Source organism: Nannospalax galili, unplaced genomic scaffold, assembly GCF_000622305.1.
Source record: "Nannospalax galili isolate Female #2095 unplaced genomic scaffold, S.galili_v1.0 scaffold663, whole genome shotgun sequence".
Classification (NCBI taxonomy): Eukaryota; Metazoa; Chordata; class Mammalia; order Rodentia; family Spalacidae; genus Nannospalax; species Nannospalax galili.
In genome coordinates this window covers 510108-536096 of record NW_008351881.1, presented here as the reverse complement: position 1 = coordinate 536096, position 25989 = coordinate 510108, and the positions used below count along the sequence as shown (strand labels likewise).

Genomic DNA, 25989 nt, shown 5'->3' with positions numbered 1-25989 from the left:
ACACACACACACACACACACACACACACACACACACACACACGGCACTGTGGAGATCACAGCACATACACAGACAGGGCAGGACTGACGCCCAGGCAGAGCACTGCATCACCCTTCCACAGTACACACAGATGAGGCTGACACAGAGAGAGGAGAGAGAGAGGAGCTGAGGGGGGAGAGAGGGGGATGGGGAGGGAGAGAGAGGGGGTTGTGGAGATCACAGCACATACAGGTGGAGCTGACACACAGGGAGAGTGCTGCATCACCCTTCTATAACACATAGAAAGGACAGGCCCAGGAAGAGTACTGTGGAGATCACTAGGACTCCTAGAAATCAGATTTTAACCTCCTTGAAGAAAAAAATCAGTTTTGTTTTTTTCTTGTTCTGTGGTCATTCTACAGAAAAATGATTGTAAAGAAGAAATATTATATTTTTATATCTCCAAAGTCCCCCTTTCCTGTAAAAATCATTTATCAAGCATTCTTTTTAGAGATATGCAATCTATTAGCTATAAATTATATTGTTTCATGTGAGTTTGAGAATGTTTATTCTCAATTGGCCTGAAACATATGTTAGAAGTTCTTTTCCTACCTGGTGTGAAGAATCTTTATTCATTTTTTAAAATTATTGGTCTTCACTTTTATAAAATATACTTCAATTCTTACGTGAACTTGGGAAATTAGATAGGCTTGGTCATAGCCTATTGAGACATGACCTATTATCAAGGGCAATGGTTAAATGATTGAACAATTGCTAGCAACAAAAATCAAAGTAGACAGTGGCTAGAACAGCCTAAGGTTAGCTGTGCCCATGATTCCTTGATGTGCCTCAGTCTGGTGTGTGATAAATAGGAGGTGGCTAATGGGGTTAGGTGCTAACAAGGACATTTGCATTGTTGAAATTTATTAAGGTATCTTTAAACTGAATAAAATTTCCACTTTTTATTATATCTCATGTGTGACTATTGAAAATCATACATTATTTAGACTGTGTGACTGATATGAGAATCGTAGATAATTGCTGCTATTCTCATATTTCTGATGCTGTGTATATCCTATGAGTTCATTAATTTCCATGTAGCTTAGGTATGAGCCACTAGGGACACTATTACACTCTCATTAGGTCTAATACTTAAAAAACATTTAATCTAGGAGTCAAAAATAATTATTTATAAAGAATAGAGATTCTTTTTCACTTCTAACCCATCTCTTTTCAAATATGTGGGTTGGAAAGAGAAGCTGTTCGGGGCTTATGAATGCCTCTAGACTTTGTTAATGAGTCAAGATGGAATGTCATAAACATAATTGGAAAAAAATAAGGTGCAACATAAAGTACCAGAGAATGTTTTTGCTCAATTGTAAATAATGACAGCTTTATGTATATATTTAGCATTTCTTAGCTTTAGACAATTTTATGATTTGTTTTACATAAATTGTATCATATTTTACAATAGTATTTTGAAACGACCAATTCTCTTGTCCTTACGATTGAATTCAGAGACATTATATTATGTGCTTACTAATTCTGCTCAGTCTTGTGTGGTTCTGAAACTACTCAAAGACAGGGCAGTGTTTATACACTATTCTTAATCTGTGGAAGAGCATAAGTACACTCTACAGAGAGTTCAACTTGTTTGGTGTAAGGACCTATCGTGCCGTTCAGTTTGCATGTGCAGTTTGATGGAAGAGGGGAATGCCATGGTGCTGAGCTCAGCCCTTTGCCTCCTTGTTTTTTAGTACCAGGACAGCCGCTAAACTTCAAAGCAGAGCCTGAGTCTGAAACAAGCATTTTGCTGTCTTGGACACCTCCACGCTCAGATACTATTGCCAACTACGAACTGGTCTTCAGAGATGGAGAGCAAGGAGAGGAGGTAAGACTAAGAAATCTTTCCTTCTCCACAACAACAACAAAAAATTATTCATCAAAAGAAGAACTTACCCAAAATAACCAAATGGGTAGTTGGAACCTTTATGGGGAAAAAAGAAACATAAAAACTTTGTTCTCACTGGAATGCCCACGATTCCACTTTCCAAGTTTCATATTCTGCAAGTGTCCTATCATAGATGCTCAGTGAAGCATAGGGTTTCCTTCAGTTCTTTCCTATAAGACAGCATAGTAAGTACTTAGCTTAGTACATAGCTCACTATGAAAACTTGACTAATTAAAATCTGCATGCTGCTAAAATATATTGTGAGACGAATTTGTTCAGATTGCCTCAAGAGAAAGGTGCCCCAGAGTAAATGTTTGCTGGTATGCTCAACATTATTAGATATAAATATGACTGTGTATACAACGTGAATATGCTATGCAACAACAGATGGTTGAAGTATGGAAATCAAAAGAGAAATGAAACTCAGTTATGATGAGTACTGCCATGAACACACACAGCTCTAAGAGCTTTACATATGTTAAATTAATACTTATTACAGCACTATGAGTTAGACACTATTCTTAGCCCATTTCATGTAGAAGAAAACAAAGGTTCAGAAAAAATGCATGAAATTCTGAAAAGTTGCACACAACTGATTTGCGGGGATGAGATCTGAATCGAGGCAGGCAGGCTCTGATGTGTGTCCTCAGCCACCACACTGTGCCTCCTCTTGAAGAAATGGGGAGAATGAGAATACATAGTTCAAATAAATACATTCCTATTGTTATGAAATCAAATCAGCAACACCAGGACAAAAAAAAAAGAATTAACGAAACTTGAAACTCAGTCCATTCAAGTCATTTTATTTTATTTGATGTGATTCTTTTCTAAAAATAATCTTCAGAAAGTTGATTAGTCCCTAAGTTGTGACAAGGAACTTTTTGTAAATCTCATATATTAAATGAACCATCATAGGGGCTGGAGAGATGGCACAGCAGTTAAGAGCACTGGCTGCTCTTGCAAAGGACCTGGGTTTGATTCCCAGCACCCACAGGGCAGCTAACAACCATCTGTAACTCCAGTTCCAGGGGATCCAGGGCCCTCTTCTGTCCTCCATGGGCATTGTACAACATGGGTGTACTTATACACATGCAGCCAGTGTACTCAGATACATAAAGTAAATAAAAATAATAAATAAAATATTTTAAAAATGAACTATTAACACCCACTGGAGCAGTGTCTGGAAGTACAAGTTTTAAATTTAGTGTACTTTAAATCAAATAACAAAGCCAATAGAAATTAAGTACTCAAAAGTTGTGAGTGGAATGCTGGTTTGATTTTGTGTACTCCTGGTACCATTTAAGAACTTAAGCTATTATGTTCTTGGGCATGAAAAATACAACAATATTATCTTGTCTTCACCAATACCAAACTGAAATTAATTCACTATTTCTTATGATAGTGAGGAACATGCAGTCTTCTGAAAACAGTGAGGATTCTAGAAGGTCTCAGTTGGCCAGCTGTGCTTTGCAGTGATTTATTGCCAGAATTATTTTTTTCTTCTTTAAGGGATCTGAAGTTTCTAAAAGGTTTTGTATTTGAAAACCAGAACACTCTCGAAATGTTTTCTCTGCTTTTGCATTTGAATTATCTTCTTCTGACTGATTGTGAGAATAGCATGCACTACTTGATTAGGAAAACAAGCCTAAAGATTATTTATGTCCCTATCCATTACGTATTTGCTTGATTGTTCATGTTTCCTCCAAGCTGATGGTCAGTCTGGGATTAATCACCCATACTCAGATAGATACCTTTGTGCTGAAATGCAAAGGCAGATTTCAAAGGCAGCATTTGATTAAAGGGAATCTGATTTTGAAAGTACTTTATAATGCTAAAACGGAAAGAGAAGTTATCTTTTTTCTAGCTGTAGGTTCCATATCCACAAGCAAAAATGTTCTCAAAGTTACTTTAAATGAATCCACAGTAACGATATGGTTTCTTAGAAATTATTCAGCTTTCTTCAGTAACTAAGGTGATTTTACTCTAATCAGAACCTAACAATTTTATGTCAATTTTGGTTTTGTATTTTTGTTGTTTGTTGGTTTGTCTCTAAAACAGGTTGGTCTCAGAATCACTGGGTAACTGAGGATGACCATAAACTACTGATAATCCTGCATCTATGTCCCTAGTAGTAGTGGGATTATAAGAATGCACTGCCACAATTTTTTTTTTTTTTTTTTTGGTGGTTCTATGGATCCAAGCTAGGGCCTCGTGCACCCTAAGCATGTTACACTCTACTGAGCTACATACTCTGTCCTTCACATCTGTTTTATAGCAACCTCATAAAATGTTGCAACTTCTATCCCAAATATTTTTGCCCACAATTTGGATGGTAATCGTCCTGGGGGATGAGCTAGTCATATCATTGAATCAATTGTGTATGGTCAGCATTCTCTACAATCAGGGTGAATGGGTGTCCTTTGTCATTGTGGACTATGGCACGACTACTTGTGCATCTTTAGGGTAGAACACATACCTAGGTCTTGGCTTTTCCTTCTCTCTTAATTTGATGATCTGGGTGCCTGTCAGCAATGGGAAGATTCTGGCTTCTGTTCTTAGTTTTCTTTTCTTTTGTAGAAACTTGCTTTTCAACTGTGACATCTTCATGACACATATGACATATAATCTTTGATGTTGATGATTCCTTTTGATGTATTTTGATGGCAATATGAGTATTATGATAGAAATTTGAGACGCAAACATTGATTTAAAAACATACTTTTTGCATGGTCTCTCATGAAAATGACCAAGTTCTCTTTTTTCTCACAGCAACGAATCACCATTGAGCCAGGCTCATCATATAGGCTGCAAGGGCTAAAGCCAAACAGCCTGTACTACTTCCGTCTGGCTGCACGCTCTCCTCAAGGCCTGGGTGCTTCAACAGCGGAAATATCAGCTCGAACCATGCAATCAAGTAGGTGTCTCTCTTTGCTTCCTTGATGCTTTTTCCACTAGCAGCTGATTCTGACATTTATTTTCACCAACACACAAACCTACTAATGTACTATCTGGTCAACATTCTATCTCAGTGGTGAGAAACATCTCACTTTGGAGACAGGACACCTCTAGGACCTATTTTGTTTACAAACATGGTCCAAATAATAGACCATGCTTTCTCACTTCCTAAACAGAAAGTCCTTCAGAAAAGCAAGTAGACCTGCCTAGCTGAGCAATGGGAGAAAGTATATAGATCTGTCCCCATTCAGTGAATTATCTGGCTGTCCAGCAAAATTCAGGTTGAGAGTAAAGCAAGAGCACAGCAAATGAAGGAGCAAAAGATGAAACTTTCATCCTTCTAAAGCATATAGATTTGAACTTTGCTAAAAACAAGTCTTCATTTTCATGCATTTGTTCCTAGTCAGGAAAAGCTCAGCTTTTATGACTAGTTTCTTATTATTCTGCAACTGGCCACGTGAAAATTGGGCACATTCACAGAAAATCATTATTTGAATAAAGTTAAGAAGTATGGAATAATCACAAGTACATCTGCATTCCTGAGTAGTACTTTGTTTCTTGAGATTACATTCTTCTTGTACCGTGTCTCAGCATTGCTGTGTCTATCATAAGGGGTTTCACCATACCCAGAACAGATTTTTTTTGTAGACACTATATGAGACTATTTTTGATGGGAAGTTTGATGTCTTATAATGCTACAACTTATTCATTAATAATAAACATCCATACTTAGCCTACAATTCAATTTACCTTGAATTCAACAATTCAACAGTTTTAGAGTTACTGTCTTGGTATATTGTGTGTGTGTGTGCGCACGCGTGTGTGTGTGTGTGTGTGTGTGTGTGTGTGTGTGTGTGTGTGTGTGTTTTACCTGTGCTTCCTGACATAGTGATATATTTGGGTAATTTGGGGAGAGAGAGTTGTTCAGAAGATGGCTGGTTTAATTTAGAAAACACAATAAAAATGTATGTTTTAATTCTCCTGTAAATCTATTTAGAATGAATAATTATATAAAAGTGAAAAATAATGGATATAAGTCATATAGTTTTTAGATGGTTCTTGGGTTTTTTTTAATTAGGTATTTTTAATTGCTGTCTTATTGACCTTTTGTAAGGATAGATGTTTATTACCAATTTTATCAAAATTTGCTGGTGGGATCTAATTCTTTACTAGCAATGGTGTCTCAAGAAGAGTTATAATAAAACAGCTGAAAGCTGACCTAGGGTAAGTACAAATTGCAGTCAGAATCAACAAGCCTGACATTGCCCTCGGTAGGTAACTCTTGAACTGTGCATTTTTTTCCTCTTTTGATTCCGCATGCTCACAATACTTGGGCTACAATCGGTGTTAGATGAACACTTTTCATTAAAACTGATCTGGAAGACTTAGTTTTAGTTGTCTTTTTTTTTTTCAGATAGAGTGAATCCTTTTATGTTAAGCTTTGTTTCTTTTTTTTTTTCTTGAAAAAATTGGAACTGGTCAGAGGAAATATAGGCAATATGATAACTCTTTACACTTAAAAATCCTTTCACAAATGAGTACTGCCTCTAAATTGTCCCTTATTCTAGAATGTAGACACGAACACTTGGGATGACATATGTGAATGACACCGTCAGGATCTCAAGTTTAAAGCAATATAATTTGAAATTTTGGGGGGCTGGATCATCAACATAGTGGGGATAGGAGATACCAAGGAAAATTGGTTAGAAGAAGAGTTTAAAACTCAGGTAGGTAATTTTATTTGAGGCTCCATTACCTTAAGGTTTCATTTGCATACATTCCCCCCATTCATTATTTAACAGTTATTTTTGGTCATTGATTCATTTTTTTGTTTGCTCATATTACTAAGCCAAGGTTCATAAATTTATGTTGAAAATTTTAAGTTTCAAAGTGTTGTTTTTGAGTTTTTCCCCTTATTGTTCATTTATTTACTTTAGCCTTTTCTTTTGTTTTATCATTTTTTTTTCCAACCACTCCTGTCCTTTCACTCAAATCCTCCTTTAACTCACTACCAAAATAAGAGCCATCAGCTCCTCCTCAAGACATTAGTTGCACCAGCCCAAGTTCCACTAGTATTTTGGTAAGTTGGCAACCTCCACCAGTGGAAAAACAGAATGGCATTATCACTGAATACTCCCTCAAGTACACCGCAGTTGATGGAGAAGACGACAAGCCCCATCAAGTTTTGGGAATTCCTTCGGACACTACCAAATACCTTTTGGAACATCTGGAAAAATGGACTGAATATCGGATCACTGTGACTGCCCACACAGATGTCGGCCCTGGCCCTGAGAGCTTGTCCGTGTTGATTCGAACCGATGAAGATGGTATGTTGCCTGCGCTACGTCAGTTTGCACCTTCTGACACAGTCTGGGTCTGCTTTTAATAGGCTAACAGTTACTCATTTTTTTCTGCTCATCTTTTGACCCAACCTTGCTAATACATCAATGTTTTTGCCAAAGATCCATTTTTGCTGCATCCTGGGCATTTTTTTTTTCAATTTCAATGCAACAATTTTCTACCTTTTAAAAGGACATTTTGCTCCTATGGTCTTGTGATCCAGATTTTCTGTGTGCCCTCCATCTAGAATCTCTGTGGTTATTTGGGTTTTTGGGGGTTTTGGGTTTTTGGTTTTTTTTTTTTTTTTGGTTTCTCTTTATCATTTTGGAGTTCACTTTTCAAACCCACTACCTCCTTGTCTTTTTGTCTTGCGATTTTTGGAATCAGTTATACGGAGCGACCTTTGATATGAGAGAAAAAGAGAAGACTCCATATAGTCAAGAATCTTTTTGTTCTGCTAGTAAAAATCAAACCTTTGAGAAACACACAGCTGTCAACAGTCTGTTTTTGTTATTATTTCAGTACTTCTTTGTGCTTTAATGCTTTGGTTCTCAAAGCATCCTCCTTGGCTTTTGTACATTTTTTACATGTTTTTCTATTTCTCTGATACTCTTTTTTTTTTCTTCCATTTTTTTTCTTTTTGCATCGGTCATGGTTTTTGATCTTTTCTTAAAAGGTAGAGCAGATTGGTTGAGTATTTTCATTGGTTGAAGACGCTTGTACTCTTCAAATGAAGCATAGTGGGTCTACCCATTTTTGAGTAAACAGTATGCTCTCACTGGGTGGGACAAGTGCCTATAATTTTCTTTTATCCGATGATGTTGTTCCAGTTCCTAGTGGCCCTCCTCGCAAAGTCGAGGTGGAGGCTGTCAACTCAACCTCCGTTAAAGTCTCCTGGCGCTCACCTGTGCCCAATAAGCAGCATGGCCAGATAAGAGGATATCAGGTGCATTACGTGAGGCTGGAAAACGGCGAGCCCAAGGGCCAGCCCATGCTGAAGGATGTCATGCTGGCTGATGCACAGGTGAGCCTGTTTCTTATGGCACATTTCTTTTAGCCTTTCTTTAAGTTTCTTGGCATTTTTAAAAACCCATTCAAAATTCTAGGCTTTAAAATATTCTGCTATACATTTACCTTTTAAAGTAGAAGTCACATTAACTAAAAATAAATTATCATCAGAGGACATTAAAAGTCACCTTTTTAAAAGTACAGGTATTCTGATCTTTACGGCCATGCCTGAGTTTACATTTTGAACTTCAAAAATTGAGTGATTCTATGTAAATCATGGGAAATAATTTTGAGCTGCAGTTTGATTGATAGGATCTACCTTCTGCTATGTTTAAACTTCTTGGAACTAGGATGATCTAATTTCTTAACATATGAGTTTTTTTATCAAGAAAGGGCAGATTTATTCAGGGGAAAGAACTCTGATCATATTTTATTTAGTATTTCTTCACGTTACATATTTGGCGGAAGTAATTGTTTCCTTCCTAGAAGGTAAAGACAATGACAATGATAATACGATTAAAGCTTTTAAGAGAATAAATGGGATCCCCTGCATTGAACCGAGTGTGGAGAATTTCTAGAGGACTGGGGAGATGGCATAGTCACTAAAGTACTTGTCAGGAGAACCTGAGGTTAATCCCCAGATTCAGTGGCATGCACTTCGAATCCCAGAGCTGCAGAGGCTGAAGAAGGCGAATTCTCCAGTCAGCCAATCTAGCCTACTTGGCAACTTCAAGACTAGTTAGAAACTTTCTCAAATAAAGATGGATTGTGCCTGAGAAACAGTACCCAACATCTGGCCTCCACATGCACACAGGTACACATGCATCCTCACATACATGTGCAGCCACACAAACATACATACACTTTTGCCTGCACACCCCAGAGAAACAAAAGCATTTCCTAAAGAGTAGCTGAGTACATGAGACGTTCTGTTCTCTGTGGCTTTATAACACGATGTCCCCACTTGGTTCAGTAGTAAGTTGTTTAAAACAAAACATTTAATATCTTCATTTTTCCCATAGTTTAGAGATGTTTGAAGATAGCCTCAAAATGAGTCTATTCTAAATCTCCTTGTATTACATATATTTTTCTGAGAGGAAGAAGATGACCTCGGTGTAGATTTTTCCTCTCGTGCCATCGCTGTTCTGATGGTGATGGGATCCTATTGTCAGGAGACAGGGAACACATTAGACTGCTTATTGAGCACATCCACAGAGAAACAGGAAAAATGAGGGACTTTGTGTCATTTAAAATGGGAATATCTTCTTTTATATGAGAAATATCAGGAACCAAATGAAAACTGTCTCACCAACATGTTCCATTTTTCCTTCTTTAATCTCTGAAAGTTTGCATTAATACATACCTCTATGGCTCTAATGAAAGCCTTTACCCTCAAGGTCTTAGTGTAGTCAATTCACAAAAGTGTATTGTTTGCTTCCGTTTTGAAACACACTGCTTAAAGGAATAACAGGGTCTACATTCATGGCTCCCTTCTCTGGCCCAAACCTCTCTTTGGGTTGCAGGCCACTCTGAAAATGCAGACGCAGACGATTCACGGTATCCCTTTACAATGGAAATGGGCCTAGGCTTAGTTCTGTTTATTACAAGCATGTATTTTATTCCAGGCATATTAAAATAACAGGTTTAAATAACAAAGAATGTTCGAAAAACAAATGTGGGGTTTTGTCAGTGTGTGTCGGTGCACATATTTGTTCACAGATACAGATTTTAGTAAACATGGAATCATACTGCACATATATGAATGTTACTCATTCTAACTGTTTTAGTTCATAGAACTTCTGAATCAATTCTTAGTGAATCATTTCGTATCATCATGACAGGACACAATAGCCAGTGGGGCTGCTCTGCCAGACTCACATTCCCCACTCGTGTGTGGAGCGTCTCCAGCCCCCAGTCCTCTAAATTCAAACTTCCAGCAAATCCCATTGTCATTTTATCTTATGTTTGATAAATGACATACATGATAAAATAAATTTTATGGAAGTAGATTATAAAAGAGACAGTGGAGTGTTCATCTTCATAAAGATAATTATAAACAACAGAAAACATTTTTTAAAAACTATAAAAATTTCAAATACTGGAGAACCATCAGAAATCTACTTGATTTTTATAATTATTTATTATATATTGCTTTTAAAGTAGACTGTGTTCTCCTTTTATTTATTTTTATTTTATGCATATGAGTGTTTTGCCTGTATGTATGTTGGTGTACCCTGTCATACAATGCTGGCAAAGGCCAGAAGAGGGCACTGGATCCCCTGAAAGTGTAATTACAGACTGTCGTTAGCTGCCCTGTGGGTACTGGGAACTGAACCTAAATCCTCTGCCAAAGTAAGCCAGTCATCTTAACTGCTGAGTCATTTCTCCAGCCCAAGTAGAGTGTTCTCATAAAATAACAATAGCCATCATTACTGTTTTAAGCCAGTACGATCATCATGTTTTGATATTCTTTAATTCTTAGCTATTTTACATGATAAAATTATAATTCTGTCTTTATCTTCATTGTGAAGTTGAGTACTAGCAAAGTTACATAATGCTAAATGCATCTTTTAGAAACATGTCTACCTTCCACTTTGGCATCTCTTTATTGACTGCCTTAATGCTTCTTACAGATATTTCATTTATGCTCCGTAACTGTTCATTGAAATTTACCTCCCACAGGTCTTCATTGAAATATGTGATTTTCAGTATAATGAAATTAATTTAAATAGTAACTTGAATTAATTAAATAACCCAAGGATGAAGTAAAAGTTAATGATACAAGTAGTGTTTGGTTAGAAACAGATTTTTTGCTCTGTCTTATTGTCTCACTTTAGTGAACCACACATTTAATCAAATAATACATGCTGATTTGAGTAATGACAAGGGCACAGCATATTCAAGTTCATGTCCTAGTTAGAATTGAAAGTCTGCATCAACACTACACTTCAGCTCTTGGGAATGTTGCTGTATGCATTGTTTTAATGACTAAATTCTCCTATATCTTAATTAAAGGAGGTTAACACCATCTCTGTAAGGGTACAAGTTTCTCTTCATTTCTTTTTATTTTGTGTCCCCCCATCACCCCAACTTTCATAACCTCAATCAGTGGGAATTTGACGATACTGCTGAACATGTGAGTAATGTTTGAATGTTGGGTCACAAAGCACACCCTATATGTTTGCATTTTTCAGTATCTGTCTTTCTATCATTTACTATCAATTTGTTATCACATTTGCTTGGATGCATGAATGTTTTCATTGGTCTTCACTATGTGCGAGCTTATTATTTTTTGTTTTGTCGAATCAGCATGGTGCTACTGATTGCATAAGGACGGTCATGAGCTCATGATGTTAATTTTGATTTCTACTACTAACTCTGCCTTGTGATACAGCTAGAGAAGCATGCTTTAAATTGAGTTATCCCAGACAGGATATATCAAGTCTGATATAAGTCACTCGAATTCCCCATCCCAGGGTTATGTAGCCACATGTAGCATAGTGTAGAATTGACACTGATTAACTCTTCTTACAACTGGCTGCTCTCTATTGTATACATAAATTCTTGAAAGATGGTAGTGGATGGTACAGATGAGCAAAGAGGCACTCACTGAGGGAACACTTTTTTAAAAATAAAAAGGAGGTTCTTAAGTTACTTATAAAGTGCTGGTTATGTGTAAGATAGTTACGTGATATGCTACCTAGCATCTGAGAACTTCCAGGAAATAGGAAGAAGACTAAGAAGATGTAAAGTTCTGAAACCCTCAATAAAACATAGCCAAAGAAATGGCCTAAATGCAGGTGTAATATCTTAGGAAATAGGTGACAAGGGTGATGAGGGCTATGAACTCAGAGATAATCATCCAGAATGACAGTGTACCTGGAAACTGAAGAGATGCCCTACAGTGTCACAAGTGAAATACCCCTGTGTGCCCTGTGGGCCAGAAGAAGAAATGTGAACATTTTGTGGTTGTGCACAGTGAAAGCATCCACAGAGGCAGGTGAGGCTCATAGTCACATGACAGTGACATGCCTGTTTGACACAAATGGAAGTTTCTTGCCAGGATATCTTTCTCCAGTAACAAAGAGATAAATCTCAACATCGTGGGCATCAGGATGAATACTAAGGGATCTCAGTCCTTTAATCTTGGAAAGAGAGAGAAAATATTAAAAAGAGAAGTAGGGTAAAATTAAAAGAAGCTTTTTCTTTCACTCAGTGTATAAATGTTTATTGCCAAAGTACAAGTTTCTTGTTAGTGTTCTTGGGAAATGCACAATGTCAGTTTTCATGAAATTGATTGTGCAACAGTGTTTTATAAACATTTTGACTATGTCTTATAGTAAGAAGTCCATTTATGACATGATACAACAAATGTTCAAATAAAAAAGAAGTTTTATAAATCCTGATTTCTCTTTAACTATGTAATAAACTTAACCTTTTGTATTCAAGTCTATTTTATTTAACAGTGATTATGACTGATAATTTGATTTCATGAGCTCATAAATGGGCTACTGCCTTAGTTTAAAAACCAGTGACCTAATGGATAAATCTGAGAATAGAAAGACAGGAAACGATTTAAAAACAGAGTTTTTTTAACTGACTTATTCATAAAATGATCAAAATTCAACAAAACTTAAGGCTGCAGAAATTAAAAAGAAGCAGTCTGATCAATATTTTAAAGAACTGACAAAACTTGCTGAGAAAGACCTTAAGGAAGAAAAAGAAGTCAGAAGTATCTCATAAATTTTCAAGAGCTATTACCATTCATTAAAATATGTAATGAGGAAACATCTACCTCTGGGACTGATTTTTCTGTTTTGAGTTGAACTTGAAGTGAGATAAACGGAAAGAGGCATGAGGGGGAGTGGTCCTGCATATTTTTACAGTGTTCTTACTGCTGGGAGCTCAGGAGCAAATCAAAGTGGAGATAAATTTGGAATATGGTCAAAAATAATTATTTCAGGTTCCACAATGAAGGTGGGTTCTCTGGAAATGCAACTGAATAGCAGGAACGAATCCCAGGAACACTGACTTTTAAGAGGTGGTGGAAGGAATGCAGTGAGACAGCCTGTAACAAAGGGCATGGGGAACTGTGACCTTCACACTTCACTCTGCCTCCTGAAGGATTCCAGCACCATTAAGGAAGTACACTCTGGGGCTGGAGAGATGGCTCAGTGGTTAAGGACACTGGTTGTTCTTGCGGAAGACCCAGGTTTGAATCCCAGCACCCACATGGCAGCTAACAACCGTCTGTAACTCCAGTTCCAGGGGATCCGACGGCCTCCTCTGTCCTCCACAGGCACTGTATGACACGGGTGCACTTACCCACATGCAGGCAATACACGCAAACACATAAAATGAAAACAGTAAATAAAATATTTTTTAAAAAGACAGAAATTATGGCCCAAGTTGTAGCATGACTGTGGGAGGCAGAGATATGTGAAGCTAGAACTATAGTACTAAACAGGTCTTGAGCAGTTCCTGTATATTGCACACTCTACCTATAACAACCTGTGCAGAGAGAAGGGTATGTGGTTAGCCCCAGTTTTATGGATGAGAGCCTTAGAACAGAACCAAAGTTGTCACACAACTCAGTGGTAAAATTTACTATTATCCGTTTCACTTTCCTGCTTAGCTATGGAAACCTTAGGATGAGGTCAGCATTTAAGCCATCATCATTTTGGAGTATCCTGGTTCTGGGCCATCATCTAAAATACTGCTCTCGGGCAGCTGACTTGATTTTAGTGCCCTCTGTGATGTCAGTGGAACTATTTCAAGATCTTAATGATAAAATATATTTTTCCAAACAGCCCATTTATCTGGCAGAGTGAAATCTCCAAGCACTCTGCAGATGATATTAGAAATGTTTCAATTTCCACAATAATGATATTCTCATTCTGTTGAGAAAGCATCTTGTCAAAATCTGTCATATTTGCCATCAGCTCTAGCAGTTAACTTCCATAATACCTGTAAATTGCTCCACTAAGAAAAACCACTGTGTTTCTCACAGACCTGTCCATTCATTTAATACTCATGGTACCTTAAATTAGGAAGATAATGACATTGAGTATTTCCTCTGTGTATCCATATTCAATTTAAAAACATAGCTGTGCAAATGCAAAGTGATCTACGTGTTGTTCTGTATGTGGCTATGTTTGTATGTGTATGTGTACAGCTCTAAAGAAAATAATGGAACAAGTCAATAGCCAGAGCTCTAGTTAAGAATCATGTAACTCCAATTGGGAGCACTATTTCAGAGATCATTGGATCGTTATTAAAAGAAAACTAAGAGAATTTGTAGATCGTTTGTGATATTGTTTTCTAAATGATCAGAATTAATTAAGGAATCTTAGTGACTTGTAAACTCAAATCTCATTATAGTCTTGGTTCTACTGTCTACTCTTTAAATTCCCAGAAGAGTCTCTACATTGTGTGACAACTTTTGTTCACAGTCTGTGTAATTAACCAGTAGGTAGTTTCTGGCATCTTGTGACTATTCTCTGGTCACAAGGGTGTCCTGGTCCAACAGATCAATCATCTAGCCAGCCAGCTAGTTCCTGAGGGCAGAAAGGACATGTTGGCACTCTCACTATTACCAGACTGTGGGCTGTACTGCAGTGCATTTGTATGGGAAAGTTCCCCATAGAATATCAGCTAGTGTGTGTGATGGTTGTGATAAGCCAGGCATAGTTGTAAAAATTTACCTGCTAGAACTCCCTTAATCTCCCCTAACCCTTGAGGTTCTGTTATTCCAAAACTGGAAGTAGGTGAACAGCCCTGGATTACCAAGATGATCAACAAAGCAGACTTAAATTCAAGGGTGTCAGGAAGTCTGACTCCATTTTCCATTTTCACTCCTCTCTTTCCAAGCTGCTTCCTAGACTGAATGTCCAACTTCAATATTAACGTGAAGCCCCGTCTCCATAGCATGAGCTCAGGCCTGAACCTTGAGGGCTTAGCATGGCTTCAGAGCACGTACTAGCATGCACGTGATGAAGGTCTGTAGCCTCCTTTTCTTCCAGGCCTTGCAAAGCGTATTTGAATCAGTGTTACTGTGTTGTGTCGTTTCAGGACATGATCATTTCTGGGCTGCAGCCTGAAACCTCATACTCCCTCACGGTCACAGCCTACACCACCAAAGGAGATGGAGCCCGCAGCAAGCCCAAACTAGTCTCCACCACTGGAGCAGGTAATCACTTCTGTGCATATTTTACCTTCAACAGTAATACCAATTTCCTCCAAATGGTATAGGTGTAATCTATCATTCTTTCATTATGTTACAAGAAAAAATAAGTGGAGTGTGGTCAGCTTTGTAATACTTTTCTTAACTGAGGAGGAAAAATAAAGATCAAACATATACTTTGTGCAAATGATCCAGTCATTCATTTACAAGTATATTCTGAGCACCTGCTATGTCTCAGCAACCACTTCCCATACTGGGGATACAATAATCAACCAACAGAAAAACCTCTGTCTTCATTGTCTGTTTGCTGACCTAGATTAATTAACAAATAAGCAAGTGGGTGTGTAAAGAAGACATCAGGATGTGTTAAAGACAAAAGTAAAGATATGTAGGCACGTTATCGAAAGCCTACACAGACTAAGAAGAAATCTTAGAGTGCTAGAGTGTTGCAGGACAAGCAGATGACACCTAGAGGTGCAGGATGTAGGTTTATATTGACTACAGCCTGGCACAGAGGACTTAAGTCTCAAAATCTGGACCCCGAAAAGAGGAAGCATTCATCTTTTATACCTTAGGCAGTGAGTTATAAGGAAGAAAACTTACATACAGTCTCAAAATTAGGCAAATTAATATAAATTTAGGAAGAAGATATTAAAAAGAATCCTCTGTCTAAAGATCAATGCAGACATCTCTATCTGAAGCAAAAAAAACTGAGGTTTGTAAGGACACAAAGCCAGTGCGTCGAGCTAGTTGTGTTAGCGTCGTTCTAACCACAAACTTGTCAGCTGAAGTTTGCTGGTAGAGACAGAGGGAGGAAACAAGGATCAAAATATTATCGTTAATATTTCATTTAGCTACATCAAGAGGAAGGGTGGTTTTGTTGTTGTTGCTGTTGTTTTATTTTATTCGAGGGTCTTGCTAAGTAGCCTGGGCTGACCTTGAATAGTGATCTTCCTGCCTCGGCTTCCTCTGTACCAGGATGACAAGCATGTGCCACTCACCATGACTGGTAAGGAAAGTTACTTAAACTAATACTCGAATGTAAAGGAATGAGTTGCATGTTCAAGGAAAAGGCATCTAAGGAGCGAAATCACAGGGTTACTTCAGCGGCACCTCCACAACAAACTTGTCTCTTCCTGCTCTGATAAAATACCCTGACAAAAGTAACTTAAGGGAGAAAAAGCTGATTCATACTTGAAGCCCCAGTCCATGGTGGCGGGGAAGCGGGAGCTTGAGGCATCCATAATCAAGAAAGAACAGAGAATAATATGCTTAGCCAGTCTTCTCCTTTGTATTCAGTCTGCAACACTAACCCGAGGACAGCTCTAGGGCTGAATCTTCCCACATCAATTAACCGAAACAAGATAATCCCTCAGGGTCATGCCCACAGACCCATCTCCCAAGCGACTCTAGGTTCTTAACACTGGCCATCGCACACCCATTATAGAATCGAGTCACTGTATCCACTGGGTTCATGACTTACAGTTTTACCCTTCTCGTGTTTTCCCCCTTAGCCTCTACTGTGGGGCTTGTAAAGAAGCTCACTTACATAAAAGATGGAAAATAGAAAAAAGAATGATGAATCAAAAAAGCTACATAATTGTAAATTGTTGCTTCCTGAAGAAGAAAACTCTTCAGTGTTTGTTAAAGTTACTGTGCTTGAGAAAAACCTTTGATAATGTTCACAAATACATGGCAGGATATGGAAACCTTATCCTTTAAAAAAAAATAAAAATAAAAACAACCTTCCACATGAAAGTTAAGATGATTTCGTTTTTCTGCACGGTGATGCATCTTTGTTTTAACAGGGCTGGAGCATAGATGTGGTGGTTAGTTGACGGATTCCGGCAGTAGTTTTGTGTCTCCCAATATTATTTTCTCTACTTACTTTTTTCTCTACTCCAGTCATCCACCCCACAGTGCCTCCTTTCCATCCACATAGAGATGCCCAGAGGAGTGAGTAACCACATTTGGTTCCCTGTTATGTCTTTGGAACTACTCAAGTAATTGAGTCAAGCTTTTTCCAACATAGGAAAACCCAATTTTGTTTAAAAAAAAAAAAAAAGTATTTTACATAATAAAGCTAATGGAAAATGTGAAAACAAAAATGTTACCGTGCTTGGCCGCATTAGGAAAAACCAGCATGAAGGAAGATCTGGAATCTTAAAAGTGATAAATAAAGAGATGATTAGAGGAGGGTTCTCCCCCTTTCCTGTCATACAGCATCTCCCGTGGAACGCTTAGGCTGTGATTTGATTCACTCCTGAGCCACTTCTCACACAGCTACAGGAACACACCTCTGAGTAAACACGAAAGCAAAGCTCGGCTGTGATGCTGGGTACTCTCCTGGGTGCCGTCTCACTGCCAAGTTTGTCTAAATGTCCCACGATCTGCCTCGCTCGCGTCGTACCACCTGGAGCTGCCTCAGGCAGCGGCGTGCACCTGGCAAAGCATCTCTGAGACAGACACCAGGCTTTTATTCTCCTTTTTCCTTCCTTTCTTCTCTCTTTTATATCAAGGATAACATCGGATCAAGCTACTTTTGTACCCTCACTAGGAGATAGTCGTTCAGTAAGGGCACAGTGCTACAAGAACTGGCTACAGGAGCGATTGTGATTAGAACAGATAACCAGCGAAACCCCTGAAATCGAGTGCCCAATCCAGGAAAATGGATTTCTGTATTATACTTGCTTTCACATACTTATGTGTGACTAATGTCATATGAAGTATCAGTCTCTGATTGCCCATGAAATGGGATTTACAGAGCAAAGATGTGAAAGTATAGGATTTATAGCCCGGAGGTTAAAATTCCAAGAAAAATAAATTATTTTGTCTGTTTTTTCATCATTAAAAATAGCTCATTAGTTTTTACCCTCCATGCAAAATACTATTTAGAATTGTGAGTCTTTCTCATTTATGCAGGTTTTTTGTTGTTGTTGTTGTTGTTTGGTTTTCGTTTTTTAATTTTCACTCACAATTGCCAGTCTTTCTTAACCAAGAGAGACTTGGGAAATGAAATATCAAATAATGCTTGGATTTTACAAGCTTGCAGCCTATTCGTTGTACCAGAGACAAAGGTGGGATCATCCAGACTGCAACTCCTCAAAGAGGTGCTCTAAATTCTCCTTACCGCTCACCTACCCACCAATAGAAAAACATTCCCTTGACTTGTGATATCTATCTATGCGATTAGGGAACATTAGAATAATTTATTTTTAATACAGTCATTAAAAACTCTTCAAATGTTTATGTATCTGGAAAAACATACTGACTTATCTACAGTTGAGTTTCTAGTAATGATTATAAAGGTATATAGTTGTAGCCCTTGTGGAAAATTTGAGAATCCCCCTGAAATTTTAAATTAATGGTAAGAATTCTGATTGTTTCTTGTACATTGTTTCCAGAGTCTATAACCAACCTTGCCAACAGAAGTACTAGTCTTAATTTAAGCAATCTGTTTAAGACTTATGTGACCTGAGGGAAACTGTCGCGTGAAGGTGCTAGCTTTTCTATTTGAGTGATTATGTGTGTGTAGTAGCTTTGTTAATACCCTCATTGTTCTGTCATAAGAATTAATGTACTTACTGCCTAAGACCTTGAGATTGAAGACAACCAAAGGATACATTGTTTTGGCATTTCCTGTATACTGTTAAATGAATTTCACTACTTGCCTGAGAAGCTGTGTTTGTAGTGAATCAAATAGCAGTGATTGAAGAATTTAGGACATAGCTGAGTTAGGCCAGTCAGTTCTCCCCACTGCTTGCTTGCAGTTGTTTAAAAGGAGACCGATTTTAGAGCCACAGGGCATAGGCCTTCGCTGCCGTCCAGTGATTGCTCTTGCAAAGCCTTCGGAGTAACCTCAAACGTGTACCTTTTCTCATGGCATAAAAGGTTCTTAAGAGGGAATTGTACAATAAGGAAAGAAGAGCTGAAAGTGCGGGAAAGGCTCATTTGTGTCAGGACATAAGACAGTGTTGGCGTGTTTGCTGCGCAGCTGGGCCTGTTTGCTTCTGCTATTTACCAAGGCACTACTTACTGCTGCTGACTGGCAGCCCTCCTCTGAGTATTTAAGATGTGTCTTCCTTCCTTCGTGTGAACCCTTGCACGTCAGTGCTGGAGTAAATAGAACCATTGACCCTGCTGCTGATCTGGCCTCTAAAAGTAGTACCCATCGATAACATAGAAGCTGACTTGTAAGTCTTGACCCACTTATAACACCATCTCCTCCGCTCCTCCTCCTCATTTTCCTCACTGGGTTTACATGTGCTGCACCCGACCCTGCTGTCTGCCTGCCCTTGGATGTCTGAGTGCCAGGTTTTGTGTTATGAAAATCAAGTGTGAATGCTTCATGCGTTCAGTGGTTCTTAAAGTCCCAAATAAGTGGTCCTGTTGCTGTTACGTGGACTTTTGGAGAATCCTTTTTTAGAGCTCGAATTATTCCCTCTCCCTTTTCATCCAGTCATTCCCAGGGTAAAATTACAGCAATTTTTGAGAGCTGGACCCCCTTATTTAAACTCCACTTGTTACTTCTTTTCCGTGCTTATGGAAACTAGCTTTCTCTTCATGTGGCCAGCCTTGTCTGGGATCCGGCTGGGAGCCCTCCCTAAGGCCCCAGTGTGAGTCCTTCATGTTGAACTTTGCAGTGGTTCTAATAGTTCTTGGGCTTGGTTTGCATTTCTGTCTGGAAACAAATGACTATTATGGGTGAGGCTGAGATGCTCTGGAGATGACGAGTCAGAAGTCAGGTTCCCAGACCAAACACCTTTATATCCCAAAAGAAGATAGGATGGAACAATGCTGAAAAGGAATTTGCATTTTCCTACCTAAGCTTTGACACTTACGGAAGAACAGATGTTTATTTACACAGTTAACATTTTTTTATAATTTTCCAGTTATTATATTTCTCCAAATGTGTACCTTAACCTTTTCAAGTGAAATACTATCTGGATAATACCAAAATCATGTACAGCCAGAAAGTATTATTAAAATACAACTTGTATTTGTGGGTTTTATCAAGAAATTTAAAATGGTTTTACTTTCCTGGATTACCATGTTTCTTACTGAAACAAGATACACAGTGTACATACCATTGTGTGATTTCTTCGAACCAGAGCTTTAGAGAAATTTAATAAACATTTAATAAAATCAATTAGCCCCAAAGCATGTGAAAATTAATAATTACATTTCCACCTCATAGCTTCAAATTGGTTCTATTTATTAAAGGACAGAGTTTCTGCTTGAAGTCTCATTTCACCATAAATTTTTCTTATCAGATCTTGCATTTTTATTCATTGAATAAGTATTTAATTGGTATTCAAAGATGTAATAAGCATCAAAATTCATAAATGTAACACACACTGAGTGGAAAAATAATTATATAATATATATAAATGCTGTCTGCCTGACCTGACAAGCAATGGTGTCTGCCAAAATCACTGTAAAGTGACATTTTTTTTTAGAATTAAAATATTCTGCACTCTAAAAGTCCCCTATTCATTGTGGAAATGTTTGGATACATTTTTTCTTGAGAAATACTGAATATGCAGTGGGTTCATTCCTGGGCCAACCTGCAACACATGTATATAATTTTCATTTCAAACTTTAGGAACTGTTTTTCCTTATACTGGAGTTTAACGGACCTATATAAACTATGAATCAATCCAGTGCTTGAAACCAAACTATTTCTCCCCTGGTTAAGTGTAAAATATGTTCAGGGACATGTTCTTGGGCAGACCACATACCCATTTGGGCCTCAGCTCTCTGGCAGATAAAATGAAAATGTTAACCAGTTAGCGTTTGAAGGTATCTTTTCACCTCCTGATTCCTCATCTTCCTCAGCCTGTTTTTTCATTTGTTGTAAAATCCCCATGATGCTGGTTTTCATCACCCATCTCCGAGCACTGTAACCTTGCCTTTTGTCCAGCTGTCTTTCTCTTTCTGTAGATTTGGCTTAGTTCTGTTTGTGGCTATGCCCTCTTCTTCCTCCTCAATGTTTAGACCCCTGCTGATGAAACCCTAGACTGCGTTGTCTTTCAGTCCAAGAATAGTAGTTCTCCATTTGCAGGTTCATAGATGTAGTAAGCACTGAATGAATACACTAGATATTTTTATACACCTAAATTAACGTTAAAAATGTGGACAAAGAGGAGAGTAACTCCTGAACACAAAAGCCCAGTGTTATGATTACTGATCATTGTGGTTAATATGATTAATACTAGTAGAGTACAACGTTTTATTTGTATCTCTTCATTTAATAATTCACAGTAGCAACTTGAGGAACCTCGTAAGTTTAACTCATAGATAGATAAGGAAGTGGCCATAAAGTGCAAATTGGATCCACAATCACTCAAAGCAGCATGACAGTACAGCTGAAGGTGTGGACTGTGGGTCAGATGCAGCTGGGCATGCCTGGTAGCTTTCTCTTGTGTGCACCTGACCTTAGAGAGGTTTCTGGTTCTATTGGCCTCTTTTTCCCATTGCGGAAAATGGAAATAATAATAAGTAATTAGAGCACAGATTGAGGAGTGGGGAGGTTAAAGTCAAATGATGCATTGTGTACAGTGTGCTTATTATAACACAGTGCATTGTATATACAAACCAGCCATCACAATTATCTCTCTTATTAGCTATTCCAACTTTGCTAATCATTACTCAGATTCAATTTTCTATAGCAAGCATGAGCCTTTAGGCATAAATATTGTATTCATTATCAAATTCTATCTCAGCCTACCTTAACAAAGTAAGAAGAAGAAGATCGTTTGGCAAAAGTATGTAGGCCAAGCATTGTTCTGTTTAGTAAATAATAAAAAGGGAATTACTAGTCAGAGTGGGTTTCCCACTTAGCAATGGCTGAAATGTGTTCATGAATGACAGTCAGTCTTACCATTCCATCCTGTGTGCTCCAGTTCCAGGGAAGCCCCGGCTTGTGATTAACCACACCCAGATGAATACTGCTCTCATTCAATGGCACCCCCCTGTGGACACATTCGGACCCCTTCAGGGCTACCGTCTAAAATTTGGCAGAAAGGACATGGAGCCACTCACTACTCTTGAGTTTTCTGAGAAAGAAGATCACTTTACAGCCACAGACATCCACAAGGGTGCATCATACGTCTTCAGACTCTCAGCCAGAAACAAAGTGGGCTTTGGGGAGGAGATGGTGAAAGAGATTGTCGTTCCAGAAGAGATGCCAACTGGATTCCCTCAGAACCTCCACTCAGAAGGCACCACGTCAACCTCTGTCCAGTTATCTTGGAAACCACCCGTCCTGGCAGAGAGGAACGGCATTATTACCAAGTATACCCTCCTGTATAGGGATATCAACATCCCTCTTCTTCCAATGGAGCAACTTATTGTTCCAGCTGACACCTCTATGACACTCACTGGCTTAAGACCAGACACTACATATGATGTAAAAGTACGTGCTCACACGAGCAAAGGGCCCGGGCCATATAGTCCCAGTGTCCAGTTCAGGACACTGCCTGTGGATCAAGGTAGGATTTGTCTACTTATGGCCTTCCTCCTTTAAAGGAATAGCAGTCTTTGGAAATCAGTATTTTGAAGCTATAAATAACTGATCGGCCCATTCATATTAATAGGTTCAGCCCAAACCAGCAGGTAAAGTATGGATAACTTAGTACGCTCTGAACACCTTAGATTTCAGTTATAGAATGCCATCGCAAGTCTGGCTGACACCAACCCATGTCCTCAGGTAAGGAAAGCACACAATGTAGTTGACTGAACTGGAGAAAAGGGAGAGTTCTTTATGAATTAAAATGAATGCTCTAAACAGGTAGGCAAATCACACTTCTCTCTTTGTTCAATGTAGGAAGCATCTATCATAAGCTCTCTGGTCCATGGTGGAAAATGACAGGTTGCATGCTTTAGGAATAGTTTAAATACACTGTTTTTCCTTTTTCCAGCAGTGTTTGCAAAAAATTTTCATGTCAAAGCAGTCATGAAGACTTCAGTGCTACTGTCTTGGGAGATTCCAGAGAATTATAATTCCGCCATGCCTTTCAAAGTAAGTTGTTCTCCACATTGTAAGGTATCATGGGTATAAGTGGAAGAGGCAACTCATCGGAGTAAGTGATTCTCAAAGCATACAGTGATGCTTGGACACATGGGCTAAGGATAAAGCTCACTTAGTTTATAACCCAGGGCCCTGGGTCAGCTCTCGCTCACCACAGAACAAAGTCTATTTGGACCGATATTGGTGGTCTCACTTGTGACTGTCTTGATAAACTTACTCTTGGTGCTTTGATATTTTGTTCTTTCCAGCCCAAAGGGAGCAGAGCTCAAAGCTAGTCCTGGCTTTGCGAGCATAGTACCTAGTACTCTGAACTTGAAATTCTTACATAAAACTAGTGCTTTTTGTTTCCATCACAGAGATGAATTTTCATATTTCCTACTATTTATACCACAAAATTCTTGGAGATATAATTTTTTATTTATTGTTCTGAATTCCTGTACTTTAAAAAAAATTCTGGTTTGTCATTAAGACACTGAGAAACATCAACAAGACATTAATATTTGTGAAATAAGTAGAGAAAATTTTTTGGAAAGTGAAAATGTAATTTAGAATAGGATTGAACAATTTAGGATAAAATTATTTTTATGATACATTGAAAACCTAGACTATTTTCTTCACACATCCCATTAAGATCACACATAACTGACAGGTCAGATCTTGCACATTGCTTTGCTATATGTTTTTAGTAGAAACATTTTACCACAGCACAGGAAGAACTGACAAGAAAATTGATGCAATCCATAGAACTACGAATTCTTAGGTGTTTAGGAATTGCCCAAAATTAGAATTGACCTGGAAAAGCAAACGAATAAAGATTGATTTGGAAAACAATAACCCAATTTGTGATTGGTTGTGTTGCTAGATTCTTTATGATGATGGGAAAATGGTAGAAGAAGTAGACGGCCGAGCCACACAGAAATTAATTGTGAACCTGAAGCCTGAGAAGTCATATTCCTTCGTGTTAACGAACCGTGGAAATAGTGCTGGAGGGCTGCAGCATAGGGTGACGGCAAAGACCGCCCCAGACGTGTTACGCACCAAGCCTGCCTTCATCGGGAAGACCAACTTAGATGGCATGATTACCGTGCAACTGCCCGAAGTTCCTGCAAATGAAAATATAAAGTAAGTGAATTGAAGGTTAAGGGACGAAGGAAAGACATATAGGTTCATGATGAGGTTACAGTTCTGTATTAAAGTGGTTCTAAAAGAACACATGGCTGAGCATAAGGGAAAGATTCTTCTGCACAGAATTTGCTCTCCAGCTTCAGGTGCACTGTATCCAGATGTTTGTGTTGACACGGATTTTCATCAATGTCACACTGGGTTTTTTTTGTTCCAAGTACATTTGTCCAAGAAGAGATGACAAGTAAATTGCTATAATGCAATTTATGGCTTTACATATAGAATAAGGTTTATAATTGACTGATGGCCAACAAAATAATAATTATAATTGTGGGGGGGGAAGTATCCTAGTGTGCTGTAAGGCTGAAACTCTAGGGACTCGAATAATTAAAATAAATTTCAAACCATTGAAAGTCATGGATGAGATTTTGTGTTTACAATAAAATATAGGAAGAATTTCATATTAGAGTTCAGGATGACATTGGAGAAAAAGTTAGGAAATGCAATACAGAACTATAAACGCCAGGAGCTTCAAGTGCAATAATAATACAGTCAGTTGAGGAGTTTGCCCAAAGACATATACTTAGCTTGTGGCATAATGAATGGATGAAAACGTATTCACTGAAATTTATTCAGTGATAGATGTTGTGATAGACCTTGGCATAAAGAAAATGTGGTTCCTGTCTTCAGTGATCTTGGGAAGATTTACATGTATATAAAACACATATATGACATCAATGTTACAGTTATACTCAAAAGTGACCAAACTCAGATTATATGAGTCCAGGAAGTATTTGAACATAATCTTGAAGGAAAAATATGCAGCTTAAGAATTTTAAGATGAGGAAAATTCTATTCAAAGGGAATAATGCATACATTAATCAACTGACCCTGTGATGGTCTCTCATGGACTGTAATGATTGAAGCAGTAGAAAGTGATAGAGGACATTACTGAGAGGAAATCATTTCTTTTAACTCAGTGATTTACACTTTTAGAAAGTTAGCTAGGACTAAGGATATAAAGTTGGGATTTATTATCATAGCCACAGTGGTTTTTAGAGAGAGACAGAACATTGAAACAAGGATGTAAAAATATAAAAAAATTAAAAGATAAAAAGTGAAAGTCTCAGCAAGAAGAGACGAGATCATGAAGACACACAGAAGGATTTCTTACATAATAACCTGAGCCAGGGCGGAATGGTGAGGGGACTGTACACGAAGGGAGATATTTAAGAGCGCACTCAAGAACTCCCCAATTCCAGCTGGGCATGGCAACACACCTATAATCCTAGCACTTGGAAGACGGATGCAGAAAGAGTGGGAATTTGCATCTGACCAGGGCTACAGAGCAAGTTCCTGCCTCAAAAACACAAAACGGGAACAAAAAGAATTCCTAAATCTCTGGAAAACCAAAAAAAA

At 38.2% G+C, this 25989-nt stretch overlaps 1 protein-coding gene across 39 annotated transcripts in view; it reads left to right on the top strand.

Moving 5' to 3' along the window:
- Positions 1-25989, top strand: part of Ptprd (protein tyrosine phosphatase receptor type D) — a 547004-nt gene that overhangs the window by 358520 nt on the left and 162495 nt on the right. For 12 of the 39 annotated variants that reach the window (XM_017802115.2, XM_017802114.2, XM_017802109.2 and 9 more), the window contains 9 exons: positions 1737-1870; positions 4700-4844; positions 6907-7212; positions 8056-8249; positions 11343-11369; positions 15305-15422; positions 22322-22909; positions 23339-23439; positions 24311-24570. In XM_017802115.2, the coding sequence (XP_017657604.1) occupies positions 1737-1870; positions 4700-4844; positions 6907-7212; positions 8056-8249; positions 11343-11369; positions 15305-15422; positions 22322-22909; positions 23339-23439; positions 24311-24570 (1873 nt within the window). The remainder of the gene's footprint in view (positions 1-1736; positions 1871-4699; positions 4845-6906; positions 7213-8055; positions 8250-11342; positions 11370-15304; positions 15423-22321; positions 22910-23338; positions 23440-24310; positions 24571-25989) is intronic. The other 27 variants (XM_029553922.1, XM_029553914.1, XM_029553913.1 and 24 more) reach the window with 7 other exon arrangements.